Raw genomic sequence first — 13,513 nt, 5'->3', positions numbered from 1 at the left:
CACCGGACCCCAGCCAGCCCTGCTGTCCCTCCGACCCGTTCCATCAGAACACACCCTCCTCGGTTTCCACACGCTCAGCGCTGCCGTCGTAGAAATACACGTGCTGTGTGGTGACCTCCAGCAGCCCTGGGACCACAGCCACCACTGTGACCAGCTGGCACTCAGCTGACAGCACCAGCTTCTCGTGCTGCTCATCCAGTTCTGCGGCCTCCAACCTGGGGGCCAGCACCCACTTTAGGCACCAGACTCTGGGATCCCCTTTCTGACAAGCCCAAGGACCACACTCTCAGAGTGTCACCAAGTCATGAGGTACACAGCTCATGACTCCCAGAGGAGGAGGAGGAGCTGCCCAGGGTCCAGACCGACCGCAGTCCCCGCCCCGAAACCTGGGCCTCTGAATGTCTTACCAGGACACCAACCCCCGTCCCCAGCTTCCCTCACTCAGCCCCTGCCTGCTCCCATGGGCCCCCATCCTAGTCTGGTTTGTGTTTCTCAGTCCTGCTCTGGGGTGCCGAGCCATGAAAGAGCAACTATCCATCCTGTTATAGCTCTGCCCAATACCCCCACCTGATTTTGGACCATCCCTTTCAGCAGGAGGGGAAATAGACTCCGGAGTCAATCCCACTGCCGGCCAGCACACACTGGAGCAGACCCGTTGCCCCCATCAAGCAGCTCTTTCCCAGCCCCACTCACGCGGTCTCCAGCGCAGCCAGCTCATCCTCACCCAGCTGGTCTTCCTGCAGCTCCTCGGGTAGGCTGCTGACTTTGGCCTCTTTGGTCACTGCTAGAGGCAGTGAGGCCTCCTCTGTGGGTGTCAGGGGGGCCTCACCTGCAATAGGCCCAAGGGTGCTCAGCCAGAGACAGACAAGACAGGGCGCACGAGGTTGGGTGGACCCAGCTCAGCACACCCTCTCACCCAGGTTGTCACGTAGGGCACTGGCTTCCAGGTGAGGGTTGAAGTGATGGTTGGGCACCAGCTTCAGACGCATGCGCGAGTATGTCTCGGCACTGGAGAGCTTCCACCGGGGGGTAGGCGGGTCCCTACAGATATGTCCCCAGTGATGGTCATGGGCAGGCGGGCAGAAGGCTGTAGACCTCTGGCTTCCTCCCAGGCTTCACCCGCAAAGGCACCCTCCTGGCTCCTCCCTCCCAAGCCCCACCCCACCCGGACTCCACCCTGAGCCCCGCCCACCTCAGGGCCCAGGCCCCACAGGGGCTAGAGAGCTGACGCCACAGCGCCCCCCAGTGCAGCAGGGCGGTTGAGTGCTGCGCTGCCTGCTGCTTCAGGGCCGCTGTGTACCGCAGCCCCTCCAAGCGCGCCCGCCGCTGTGCAGGTTCCAGCACCAGCTCCTGAGGAGTGGGGGGGTGGGTAGGTGGAGGAATGGGTGAGTCCCGCTGGCTGCTTCATGTGCTGTCCCTGTTTCTCCACTCCATCCCATCAGCCGTCCTCTGGGCCCACATGTGGAGCAGCTCCCCGCCCCCTGCCTCGGGGCGCACACCTGGAAGGCCCGACGACCGCGTGCCCGCTCCCGCTGGCGCCGCTGCCCACTGCTCATGAGCATGTCGTAGCAGGCATTCCAGAAGCCTGACATGAGGTCGTGGCTCTTAGCGTAGGTGTCCATTTCGAACTGCGACATGGTGGGCTGCACCTGGAACATGGGACAGGGAGAGGAGACCGGTGCTCGACGTGGGTCCCCAGCTCCCACTTCTCTGCCCGTGCCCCCAGCTCCAGGCACCTGCTTGTCGATGAAGTGACGCCATTCGGGGGTGGCACAAAAGGCCTGGAAGTCCTCGAAGAAGGTGGGGCTGCCGTTGGTGGGAGGCAGGGAAGGCAGCCCCCACTGCAGCCCCAGTGGCCCGTAGGCACGGTTCAGCAGTGTGCGCACCAGCGGTACCAGCCACGAGCAGCGCTCTGCAGCAGCAGCTGCAGATGGGGGCTCCCCGTCCCCGGTGGGGGTCTCTGAGGGTGGGGTGTTCAGCGCCCGCGCCAGCACCGCCTCCAGCTTGGAGAGCACATAGCAAGCCTCCTCCCGGCGCATGGGCACTGCAGTCTGCAGCAGTGCGTGCAGCTTCACATAGGCCTGGGCGTGCAGCTGTGGACCGAAGGGGTGGAGGTGTCACCAGCTACTCCCGGAGTTCCCTATACCCACCACACACCCTCCCCTCACACCCACCCTGTGCTCACCTGTGGGTCCTCCAGCAGAATGTAGCCAAGCACAAGGCGCAGGCCGATCTGTGCCATCTCTCGGAGATCTGCTGTGCCATTGGCCAGGTGCAGCCAGGCCCCCAGGCGATCAAGCAGGCTGCACACACCTTCAAAGAGCTGCCACACACCATATATTCCAGGCGGCCATCACCAGAGGAGGCCAAAAGCCCATGGGGCAAGAGCAAGGTAAGGTTTGGGCTGGAGGCCAGGGAGGGTGTGTACATACAGATAAACCTACGCTCACAGATACCGGAGCTGATGCACCCATGACGGCACACGTGTACTCATCCACCTCCCAGACCAGATGCCCTCAGGTGCGTGAGAACATTGAGCACGTGCCCCTCTGAGCTGTCATACCTTCTCACTCCACAGCTCCTGGTTACCGTGGCCCTCGGCACACAGGAAGTCCTGCAGCAGGCGCAGCAGCCAAAGCGCCTGCTGGGTGAGGCTGGCTAGGACCCCAAGGGGGGCCTCTTTGATGTCGGTCAGGGCTGACTCCAGCATCATCTCCAGGAGGCTGGAGGGGGGCGAGGGACCCAGGTGTCTACCTGACCGCCTTCTTGGCCCCAGGTTTCCCCGAGGCTCTTCCCCCTCCTGAGTCACCCCCTCACCTGCGCTTGATGCAGTCTGGTGGGCGCACAAGTGTGGCCGAGGCCCCCAGCTGGGTGAGCACGGAGAAGACCTGGCCGCGCTCCCGCCAGGCAGCCTCGTCACTGCCATCCACTCCCCGCCAAGTCACCGAGAACAGCACATTGGTGAGCAGGTTACAAAGCTCCTCCTCACAGGTTTGCTGCGGACACAGTGGGTGTGTGGGGTGCAGGCTGTGGAGGGAGGCAATCACTGCCCCACTACCATCCCTGTTCAGCACGTCCACCCACCCACTAGTAGGGACAGCAGGAAGCCAAGCCTTTGACCAACAGCCGAGCCAGGCTGGTGCTAAAGGCCTAAACAGATGGTGTGGGCCTCAGCCACTGCCCGAGTTCCAGGGAGGATCCTGGGATTCCAGGACTCCTAAGGGGAGATGAGGCAGTTCACACGGTTACCTCACAGTCCTCACAGGCCTCAAGGACTGTCCTAGAATTCTCTGGAAGAATGCCATAGAATAAGCAGACGCCCATCCCCAGATCCAGAAGCATAAGGCAGGACCCTTAGAGCAATGCTGCCCACGGGCCCTGTGAAGTCCCTGCCTCACAGGCTCTCGAGGGCCTTCTGAAGCCTGGTTAGTGCCCCCAACTCTGTCTCAGCATGACTTGCCCTGTTCCAGAATACCCCCCACCCCCCAGGGAACACACCGCAGATAAAAGCTACGAGGCGGCAGCGCCAGACCCGAATGGCAGTTGTAGCCCTGATGTCAAACAGGGCAACACCTTTGGAAAAGCTACGCTGCCTGCCCTGTGTCCCAGAGGTGCCCTCCCTTGGTGCCGTACAGTGGTAGACGGTGGGCCCGCCTCACCTGAGGGTTGCTTGTATTAGAGGTGTCATCCCCACTGATGGTGGGCTCTGGCAGGCTGCCATCCTCCAGCACATTGGAGAGACTGGAGCTGTGGCGGCCCTGGGCAATAGGGAAGGACCGGGGCCCATCCAGCGGGGAAGGTGTGCCAGGCTGGCTGGCTGGAGTGAGAGTCCCACTGCCACTGCCACCGCCAGCAGTATTGCCTGAACTCACACTGGCCCGTTCCATGCCCAGCTCAAAGGGTGCAGAGAATGGGGAAAGAGCCTGGTAAAAGGCGTCAGGGTCAGGGCAGGGGACCTCTGCGGGCAGGAAGACGTCCGAAGGCTCAGGTGACTCAGTGGGTGGCTTGTGTAAGGCTGGCTCCGGGGAGGTGGGTGGCTCGGGGGTAAACGGCAGGGGACTGCCAGCTGTGACGGCTTCCAGGACAAACAGCCGGGTCAGCACATCCTGCCAGCCGGCCTGTTGGGCCAGCAGCCGCACTACGTCTGGCTGTCCGTAGATGAGGTGGAAGAGCTGCCGGGCCAGGGCACAGCAAGTGAGGGACTCATCCGACAGCCTGCCCCAGCCCCTCCTCCTGGGGCCTTTGCATGGGAGGCCTCCAGAGGCCCCTTGTCACAGGCAAAGTCCTCAGGGTAGAAGCCCCTCCCAACCCCCAACAAAGCTTTCACTTCCCACTCACCTGACGACAGATGTCTAAGCGGATGCTGAGGTCAGCCTGGAGGGACAGCTGCACCACAGCCAATAGATCTGAGAGGTTCAGGCAATCTGGGAAAATGGCCAGAAAAGGCCTGAGGGACTGACCCCAGAGGGAGACTGTGCTCCTCTGCTGGCTCAGCCTTGGTCCCTTGGTACCAACACCTTCCCTATCCCCACCTGCCCTGGTTCCTGGATCCACATCACCCCTCTACCTGGCCTGCCTCTTGGCCCCAACCAGGTTGTACCTGCCCCCAGGAACAGCTTGAAGAGGCCCTGGCAGAGCTGGGGGGAAACGGCCCCCTCTGGAAGGCAGGCAACGAGACCCTGGAGGCCACACTCTCGTAGCCGGAGCCGCTGGCGGCTGCGCTCAGGTAAGCGCTCATTCTGCTGCAGTCTGCGCAGGATCTGTGTAGGGGTCGTAGAGGGTAGGGGGTCATCATCATGGGGAAAGAGTTACTGTAGGAGGGTGAGTCACCACGCAGGTGTGTGGCTCCAAGAGAGGCCTGCAAAGGCAGCTTCACCCACCAGCCTAAGGCCTTCTACACCTCTCTGGACTCAGGCGGGGGCCCCCGTGAATTAGGATGCCAGGGTCAGGAGTGAGCTGAGTGTACCTTGCAGACTCGGTCGGGCAGCAAGGGCATGGGCCTTGGCCGCACCAGCAGTGCCAGCAGCACCTCAAGGTTCCCTGGCTCCAGCAGGAAGACAGCCAAAGACTCCTGTGCTGGGGAGCCCTGCAGCAGTGCCAGCAGCAGGTCCAGCGCACCCAGCACCTGGGGATACAAAGTCTCACACTGAGCCGGCCACCCCCCAACCCTGAACGTGGTCCACACTCCACCCCTCCCCCTAGCCTCACCCTCGCCAACCTCCAGCCTACCTGGCCATCATCACCCGCAGCCGCCAGAAAGTTCAGCACCACCTGCAGGTCATCAGTGGAAGAGCTCCGCACCAGAAACTCCCGCGCCAGGCCCAGCAGTGAAGTCTGCACTGTGCGCAGGTCATCAGCCGCTAGGGGGCGCTCCCGCTGTAGGCTGGGCAGGTCCCAGCAGAAACATGCACCCAGGGCCAGGAGAACACAGGGGCATGGAGGGGAGAACAGGGCAAGAGGGAAGGTGAGCTGGGGGACTGAACAGACCTGCCCCCAAGGCCAGAAGCTGCAGTGTCAGCACCCCACCCCATCTGCCCCCACCAGCCTCACCTGTAGTGAGCGCGCAGAGCATCGAGGATGAACTGGACCCCATACTTCTTCCGCAGCTTCTGTCTATGCTCACGGACTATGCTAGACACGTACTGGATGTGGCCTAAGTGGGAAGCGGCAGAGGGCTCAGGCTACCTGGCTGAGCCGGGTCCCTTCCATCCTCCAAGACAGCGGTCATGCCCCTGCCAGACCTCCCTGCCCACCTCCACCCCCCACCAGGAGAGGGTCATGGTCCCCTCAGACGCCTCAGGGCAGATATGTCCCCTCAGATCACCCACAGGGCTATAGCTTCTCAGAACCTCCACCAACATCCTGCCTGGCGGCATCCCCTCACCCAAGTCCCCACACCTACCCAGGCGCACAGCAAAGTCGCTAAGGGTCCAGAGGTGAAAGTTGAAGAGCAAATGCTGGTAGAGCAGGTACAGGAGGGGCCCACTGCCCTCGGCTGCCACCTGCTCCATCAGAAGCTGGGCAGACATGAGCACATTCATGTCCATGGCCCAGCTGGGGACCTGGGGGAGGGTAGAGGAGCTGGGGTGAGATATCAGGCCCTGCCCGCCCACTCTCAGGCCTCCCAGTTTCCACCCTGCCCTGCACAGGCAGATGGACACAAGCATCCTGTCTGCTCAAAACGCTTCGGTGGCTCCCTGCCACCTCTGAAGTGCAAGCTCCCAGCCTGCTGTGCAGGTGCCCTGCTGTGCTGCTACTTCCCCCAGACCCTGTTAGCCAAACCCTGCCCGGCCTTTCAAGGCCCTGCTCAAATGCCATCTCTCCCAGGAGGCCCTTCCTGACTGATGGCGTCAGGCTCCCCTTCTTGGTCCCTCCAATCAGTCCCCTTAGTCAGACAGGGCAGTCCCCTCCCCGCCTGCCCCAACAGGCCCCACCTTGCGCAGGAGGGCCCCAATGATGGCAGGCCCCTGGCACTGCACCAGGCTCTCCTGGTTCACAGCGTGGCCCTGTAGGAAGTTCCGCAGCATCAGCAGAAAGGCAGCCACTGCATTCCTCTCCATTCGCTCCTCTACCGCCACCAGGAAGGGAACAGATGTACGTCAAAGGCCTGCCAGTGGCCACAGAGACCTCAAGCAGTCCAGCCCCCCGACCATGCCAAGATCTCCTCCCCCCAGTTCAGGAACCAGGGACACTTACCTGAGGACTTGCCTAGTGGGAGAAGCAGTCCCTGGGTGGTGTTGTGGCCAGAGGTCAGTTCAGGCCCCACAAGGTCATGTGTTTCTGCTGGACCTGCCTCGGCTTCTTGGGGCTGTGTAGCCACTCGTTCCAGCAGGGGCAGCAGGGCACCCATGCCTCCCACGCAATTCACCACATCCTGCGGGTGGGGGCCACCATGAGAGGGCAGCACCCAGCCATCTCCTGCCCCACTCCATCCCAGCAGACCCTCCAGCCTGGAAATCTGGGTCTCCTCAAGACCTCCCAGGGCACAGTGCCACTCCCCAGCCCACCCTGTACACATGTGCCCATGCTCATGCTTCCTGCACACACTGCTCACGTGAGCACACACCTTCACGTCCCACGTCTCCACCCTGTGGCCTGTCAGGCGGCCATCCAGCCCGTGGCCAGGGGACAGGTCCAGGCAGATGTTGTTCTTACAGGCCTGGGGACAGGGGGTGAGCAGGCAGCAAGGTTCAGTGGAGGAGGTGGTGGGAGACAGAGGGTGGGAGGCAGGGAGAGGGAGCGGGATTAAGCCAACTGCCCACTCCCCCAATACCTGAGGTGAGTAATGGAGGAGCAGCTTGGTGCCAAGTTCATGCAGTTCACCCTCAGGCTTGAAGGGTGCTGTCTCATTGGGCCCTAGGGGGTGGGCAGGGGGGCTTCAGACCTGGCTGGGCTTCTGGCCAAACCCCACCCACAGCCTGCCTCTCCTCTGCCTGATCAGAGGACAGACCCCCCGCAGGGACACCTTCCCCCCGCCGAACCCCTCGTTTCTGGCCTGGGCACTTGTTGAGACCCAACCAGTTGGGTCCTGGGGCAACGCGGTAGGGGCTGGGGCAGGGCACGGGGACGGCGCTGCATACCCAGGGTGCACAGGACCCGCAGGGCTGCCGCCTGCAGGGCTTCATGGAAGATGGCCACAGCCCCCAGCTCGCCCTCCAGGGATGTGGGGCTGCCCCACCGAGTGTCCTGTGTGCCTGCGAGGGTGGAGCTGATGCTGCCCTCCTGCAGGGGGGCCACCAGCCCGGACCCCCAGCCAAGCCCTGTGGTGGCCGGGACTGACAGGGAGCGGGTGAGGGAGGGGTGAGTGTGAGCCAGGGCAGCGGGGACGGGTGGCACAGGCAGGCCCGTGGTGGTGGTCGTTGTGCGGTGCCCAGCAGAGCCGATACAGCAGGAGGAGAAAGGCTGCGGGGCCAGGGTTGGGGGAGTGGTCAGGTCACAGCAGAGCCTGGGGTTCCACCTGCATCCAGTTCCTCGGTGACCCCCAAGGCTGCACAGGCCCCAGAGGCTGAGGCCTGTAGGGTGGGGGAGGGGGGACACGGGGCTCCAGGCCCCACCCTGTCGAAGTGCCCCCAGCTGCCCAAGCCTCCCCAAACCCTGCCTGGCACACCTCACTAAGGGAGGGGCAGCGAAGGGGTGCCGTCTTCACCAGATGGCTGTCTTTGTAGACATGCACCAGGTTCTGGCTGAAGGGCCGGCGCCCGGGCACATGGACAATGGCCACACAGTGCTAGAACAGAAGCCACAACATCAGGTCACAGGTTGGGACGTGGTGTCCCCTCCACCTCCCTGGGCCACATGAGGATGGAGGCTCACCCAGGCAGAGTCGGCAAAGGACACTTCAGGCAAGCTCATGGTCAAGTACTCTTTCCGGGTGCACACGGCCACCACCAGGGTCCCAGCCGCCGTGAAGAAGGCTTCAAACCCTGAGCCGCTGCTGGTGAAGAAGCTGGGGGCAGGCCAAGCCAGTTATGCCCGCTGGCTCTCCTGCTCACCCTGGCACCGCGCCCTGGTCCCTAGCAGTCACCCACCTGTACAGTTGCTTTCGCTGGAGCGGCCGGGTGGGGGCCGGGGCAGGTGTTACAGCCGTGGGGTGCAGACACAGCCAGGCATGGAAGGTGAAGCCAGGTCCTGGCCATCGCTGCACGGGGGGTACCATGATACCCGCCATGCTGGGCGTGAGGTCAAAGTAGCACAGGGCTCGTGCCGGGCCCCGGTGCCGGGCCATGCCTGAGAGCGCGCGGATGATGGCACCTGCGTGTCGGGCATCCCCAGCCTCAGCTCCACCCGGCCCTGAGTCCAGCCCTGGCGGGGGACGAAGCAAGCGACGCAGCTCCAAGGGCCTTAGTGACACGTGGCCCAGTGCTTGCAGCAGCGCCAGCAGCTGCTCCTGGCAGCGGGCCCCCAGGGCTACCCCCTCGCTGAGCGTCTCCAACAAGCAGCCCACCAGACCGGCCTGGACACACGTGGCACGGCTGGCAGGGCAGCTGTCACAGAGCCACCAGAGGCGCTGTGCTAGGAAGAGCCGCAGCTCAGCTGTGGGCAGTGTTGGCAGCCACCGCATTAGCACCAGCACCGGCTGCTCATTGCGGATTGGTGGTGGCGGACACGTGCTGTGGTTGCCCTCCACAGCCTGCGGGTGGAGAGAATGTGATAGTTCCCGGGCAACTGGCATGGAACAGGCCACCCTACCAACAGTGGGACTTCCTGTCTCAGTTTACTTGCCTACAGCATGGGAACACAACGTGTGCTACCCCATCCAGCTCACAGGTTGTGTTTGAGGCTCAGGAAAGCCAGAGGTGCTCAGACAACCATCGCTACCAACAATAACCCTTGGCTTTCGGTCTGGCTGGGCCCAAACCCCAACTGCCTATTCCTAGAATCATCCTGGGGCTTGCTAACATGCAGCAGCTTCTGGGCCCCATGCAGCTCAGAATCCTCACCCCAGTGACCCTGACACACAGGGTCAGGCCCCAGGTCACACACAGTCAACATGGTCCCCTAAGGTGGAGGAGAGCTCACCTTCTGTGGTAGCCCTGACTCAGTCCTGGCTGCCCTTGGGACCCTGCCCCCAAGCCCTTGCCCTCACCATGTTGAGCAGCTCTTGCAACAGTCGATGGGTGGGGGGACCGTGACTCTGCAGAACCTCTTGCAGGTGAGGGTAGCCGATGCGCTCCTTAAACACCTCCTGTGCAGGGATGCGTGGGAAAAGAGTGTGTATGTGGGCCCCAGGGCGTACTCACACCACCCCACGGGAACCCTGGAGGAGGCATCACCTTTCAGGGCCCCCTTGCCTGGCTCTGCCTCTGGGTCACAGTGCTGGCAGAGGAACAGGTCTACCTCGGAAGGCTGCAGATGGTGGTCAGCCACAAGCATCCTTCCGCCCTCCAGCTCTGAGCCAGGACAGCCAGCTCCCAGGACTCACTAATGACCATGCTCGCCCAGGGGACTGAGCCGTACCCCAGAGGGCAGGATGGTCACCTCCCCAGCTCACTTGCTCTGACAGCCATCAGCCAGGCCTGTTCTAGAGACAACTGGTCAATTTAACTCCCATCCCACACCCCGACTACAGCAGGACCGCAGCATCCTCACCTTGGCGGAGGGGGAGCCACTCATGATGCAGGTCAACACTCTGACTACGTGGACTGCAATGGCGTCTGTGTCCTGGTCCAGTACCTTGGGGTGGGGAGGGGCAGTCAGGAGAGGCAGGTGCCAGGACGTCGCAGCTGGCGGCACCCTGCAGTAAAACGGGTGCAGGGACAGGAACAGATGCCCCAAGGCAAGTAGCTGAGTTGGCTTGGGGCCCTGTGAGTGTGGCAACCCTGTCTGGGCCATATAGTGCTAGAACAGAAGCCACCAGGCCCTCTACCTTTGCCCAAACTGCCATGACCCTCACCCTGACCTTGGGGCCCTGGGAGTGTGGCAACCCTGTCTGGGCCACATAGTGCTAGAACAGAAGCCACCAGGCCCTCTACCTTTGCCCAAACTGCCATGACCCTCACCCTGACCTTGGGGCCCTCTCTGAGCAGCTTGGCAAGGCCCACTCTGACAGAGAAGCCAGGGAAGAAACCAAGGCTGGGAAGGGCCTCACTGGGATACAGGGACAGATCACCAGTGAACCCTTTGGCCACAGCCCTCTGCCCTCTACTGTCCGGTGGGTTTATGGGCCCCGGTCTCCACCCATCCCCACCCAAGCTAAACACATGTGCAGGCAGGCTGGCAAGTGCCCCATCACCCATGATGATTGACAGGGGGTTGGGGAATTTAGGGACAATCAATCACAGGATGTTAGAACCAGAAGAACCTTCGAGACCTTTAAGTCCTACCCTGCCCCTTTCCCCTAGATCCAGGTGGGGATACTGAGGCTCACCCTGGCTGAACCCAACAGCCAGAGGTATGCTACTCCTTTACCCTGCCCTACCAAGGGGCTGAGAGGTCAGGAGGGCTTGGAGAGTTTGTCAGCAGGTGCCAGGCTGTATTTTGGCTCCATGGGGCCCTTGGTCCCAGCTCTGCCTGACTCCGCAAGGGACCTCAGGCAATCTTTTCCCTCCTCCAGGCCTCAGTTTCCTCATCTGTAAAAAGCAGGGGTCTCACTGGCCTTGCCTGCTTTGTAGATGAATGGACATGCAGGTTCTCAGAAAACAGCCAAGTGCAATAGACACACAGGGCTGCTTCATGAGGACAAAGCCAGGGCGGGGCTCTGGAGGTGGGGGCCCAGTTGTTGAGCCACCAGAGAGAGGGTGCCCCATGCAGAGCCCCTGACACCCCGCAGCCTCCTACAGCCCCCATGCAAGGTGAGGCAGGGAGCACGTCATGAGGGCATGAGAGGATAGGGAACTCCCAGTGACCTGCTTAAGGCAGGTGCAAGGATCCAAGCAAAGAAGTGGCCCCATGTGGGGGACCTCTTTCTCTGTGAGTGACCACAGCCAAATCCCTGAGTATCTGGCCTCTTGTTTCCCCTTCTGTGCAATGGGGGTGGGGTGGTTGAGTATCGAAGGTTCCTTCCAGGTTGGCATAGCCAAACCCCAGCTCCCAAGACTAATACAAGCCAGGGAACAGATCACAACTGTGCCATTTCCTAGGATTGGGATTTGGAAGGTAGGTGAGACAGCATGGGGGACCCAGCCCCGTCGCTAGGCTATACCAGGCCTGGCATGTATCTGCTCGTTCCCCCTGCATAGTGCAGAAAGGCTCAAAGAGGGAGCGCCGGGGGGTGGGTGCCCAGGGACGTGGGTGCCTGAGCTGGTCAGCCCCAGGGTGGTACCTTCTGGACATCGGGCTCGGTCAGTAACCAGGTAGCCAGGTCACTGTCCCCCTCAGGGGGCGCCCGGGCCTGCAGGTACAGCTGTCGGGGGGGAGGCACAAAGTGGAGGAGGCAGAGGAGAGAGAAGATGGGGGAAGGGTGGGATTAGAGCAGGACCTGGAGCAGTTGCCAGGGCTCCACCCCATAGGGAAGGATGCGCCCTGAGCCCCAGGCCGAGCGCCCCACCAGGCACTAGGGAAGAGGAGGGGAGCTGAGCCACCCATACCCTGCCCAGAGGGACAGAGCCGGGGGCAGATAAGTGGGCAGGGATAGGCACTGCATCCAAAACAGCTGAGCCTTCCTCCTGCCCCTACGTCTGGGGTTGGGGAAAAGGGAAACAAGGGGCCAGGGCAGCTCCCGTCCTTCTACAACACCCTCTTCACGTGGGGTCCAGAGCCATCCTGAGCCCCAGGCCCTCCCACTGAAGTGCAAGCCATCCCACCAGCCCAAGTTTGCTCATCAGCAGCTCGGCATCCACACGTGGTGCCCCCAGCCTCTGGGGTCCAGGCCCCCCACCCCGGCCTGGGCCCCGCCCACCTTGCTGTTCTGGATGAGGCGAATAAGGTGTTCAAAGCAATTGTTGCTGAGGAAGGTGGCCTGCAGCACTGGCCGGTCCTCACATGCCAGCATCATGGGGATGGCGTCTGTGGAGAGGTCAAGGATCAGCCCTGCCCAAGCCTGTCTCAGCAGCGCCTCTGGTCAGCCTTAAACCTTCTTCCCATGCTGCCCAGGCCAGCGTTTCCATCATCACTAGGGCCTTCCCTTGCTAGTGCCACCTCCCCAAGAGCCCAAGAGGCTATACCCACCGAGCATGCTGACCCGTAGGGTGATGAGGGCCTCTTCGGGGTCCAGGCTTGGCCCGGCCGGCCAGTCGGCATTAAGGACATGGAAGTAGCCCTCAAGCAGGGCTCGGAGCTCTGGCCCCCGGGGGGGTGTGCGGCTGGCGTGCAGGACATGTACCGCACCCACCAGTGCCTCCAGTGCCAGCGGCACTAGGCGGGGGTCCTGGGCTGGCCCGTGGCCCCAGCCCCGCACCACGTTCAGCAGGCCCTGAACAGTGCCAGCGCTCACAGCCTTCTGCCCGTTCTCCTGCAGGTGTGGGCAGAGACGGGCAATGGGCAAAGGGCTCACCCAGCAGAGAGACCCTGAGACAGCCACCCTCGGGCTCCCAGGCTCCTCCCAGCCTACCTTCCCTCCTGCAAGGACAGCACCAAAGAGGTGGATGAGACGCAGCAGGAGCACAGGAGGCAAGTGATCCGCATCCTGCAGGCTCTCTGGATGGGGGTGGGGAGCAAGACAATGTCACAAAGCTTACAGGGCTGGGGGTCCAGGGGACCACACAAGAGGTGGGTGCCCTGGGGTGGCAGTGGGGGGCTGGGTCAAGGAACAGGGCTGGGAGGCCCAATCTGAGGGAGAAGACCAGGTTCTGTGCTGGGAGTCTAAAATGTCATGACTCTATGCTAGGAGGTCTGAGGAGGACACAGCCCTTCATTGGGGAGCTTGTAGGGGGTATGGCCCTGCCCTGAGAGCCTAGCCAGCTCCCTGGAACCTTAAGCCCCAAAATGAGGACCCCAGGGTGAGCACCCCCCATGCACTTCCCCATGGCAACCCAGGGTTTAGTTTCTTAGATGCAAGTCTCCTGGTCCCTCTGCCCTGTGATGGTTGGAGCATCCCGTGACCGGCTCTGGGGACCCTGCCGTATCTACCATACAG

The 13,513-nt window shown here is 62.5% G+C and overlaps 1 protein-coding gene across 4 annotated transcripts in view; it reads right to left on the bottom strand.

Annotated features, from left to right (window-relative positions):
* Nucleotides 1-13,513, bottom strand: part of NBEAL2 (neurobeachin like 2) — a 30,875-nt gene that overhangs the window by 5,687 nt on the left and 11,675 nt on the right. For 3 of the 4 annotated variants that reach the window (XM_059939461.1, XM_059939463.1, XM_059939462.1), the window contains exons 7-36: nucleotides 12,989-13,074; nucleotides 12,607-12,889; nucleotides 12,338-12,444; nucleotides 11,762-11,842; nucleotides 10,090-10,173; nucleotides 9,587-9,685; nucleotides 8,529-9,130; nucleotides 8,314-8,446; nucleotides 8,108-8,227; nucleotides 7,581-7,902; nucleotides 7,274-7,356; nucleotides 7,067-7,159; nucleotides 6,697-6,874; nucleotides 6,435-6,568; nucleotides 5,903-6,062; nucleotides 5,551-5,653; nucleotides 5,230-5,383; nucleotides 4,967-5,125; nucleotides 4,601-4,760; nucleotides 4,339-4,424; nucleotides 3,660-4,172; nucleotides 2,818-2,996; nucleotides 2,564-2,723; nucleotides 2,186-2,323; nucleotides 1,737-2,093; nucleotides 1,500-1,649; nucleotides 1,193-1,350; nucleotides 917-1,041; nucleotides 694-829; nucleotides 55-215 (exon numbers count right to left, since the gene is read on the bottom strand). In XM_059939461.1, the coding sequence (XP_059795444.1) occupies nucleotides 55-215; nucleotides 694-829; nucleotides 917-1,041; nucleotides 1,193-1,350; nucleotides 1,500-1,649; nucleotides 1,737-2,093; nucleotides 2,186-2,323; nucleotides 2,564-2,723; nucleotides 2,818-2,996; nucleotides 3,660-4,172; nucleotides 4,339-4,424; nucleotides 4,601-4,760; nucleotides 4,967-5,125; nucleotides 5,230-5,383; nucleotides 5,551-5,653; nucleotides 5,903-6,062; nucleotides 6,435-6,568; nucleotides 6,697-6,874; nucleotides 7,067-7,159; nucleotides 7,274-7,356; nucleotides 7,581-7,902; nucleotides 8,108-8,227; nucleotides 8,314-8,446; nucleotides 8,529-9,130; nucleotides 9,587-9,685; nucleotides 10,090-10,173; nucleotides 11,762-11,842; nucleotides 12,338-12,444; nucleotides 12,607-12,889; nucleotides 12,989-13,074 (5,304 nt within the window). The remainder of the gene's footprint in view (nucleotides 1-54; nucleotides 216-693; nucleotides 830-916; nucleotides 1,042-1,192; nucleotides 1,351-1,499; nucleotides 1,650-1,736; nucleotides 2,094-2,185; nucleotides 2,324-2,563; nucleotides 2,724-2,817; nucleotides 2,997-3,659; nucleotides 4,173-4,338; nucleotides 4,425-4,600; nucleotides 4,761-4,966; nucleotides 5,126-5,229; nucleotides 5,384-5,550; nucleotides 5,654-5,902; nucleotides 6,063-6,434; nucleotides 6,569-6,696; nucleotides 6,875-7,066; nucleotides 7,160-7,273; nucleotides 7,357-7,580; nucleotides 7,903-8,107; nucleotides 8,228-8,313; nucleotides 8,447-8,528; nucleotides 9,131-9,586; nucleotides 9,686-10,089; nucleotides 10,174-11,761; nucleotides 11,843-12,337; nucleotides 12,445-12,606; nucleotides 12,890-12,988; nucleotides 13,075-13,513) is intronic. The other variant, XM_059939464.1, reaches the window with a different exon arrangement.

This window comes from Balaenoptera ricei, chromosome 11, assembly GCF_028023285.1.
Source record: "Balaenoptera ricei isolate mBalRic1 chromosome 11, mBalRic1.hap2, whole genome shotgun sequence".
Taxonomy (NCBI): Eukaryota; Metazoa; Chordata; class Mammalia; order Artiodactyla; family Balaenopteridae; genus Balaenoptera; species Balaenoptera ricei.
This window is presented reverse-complemented; position numbering and strand designations above follow the sequence as displayed.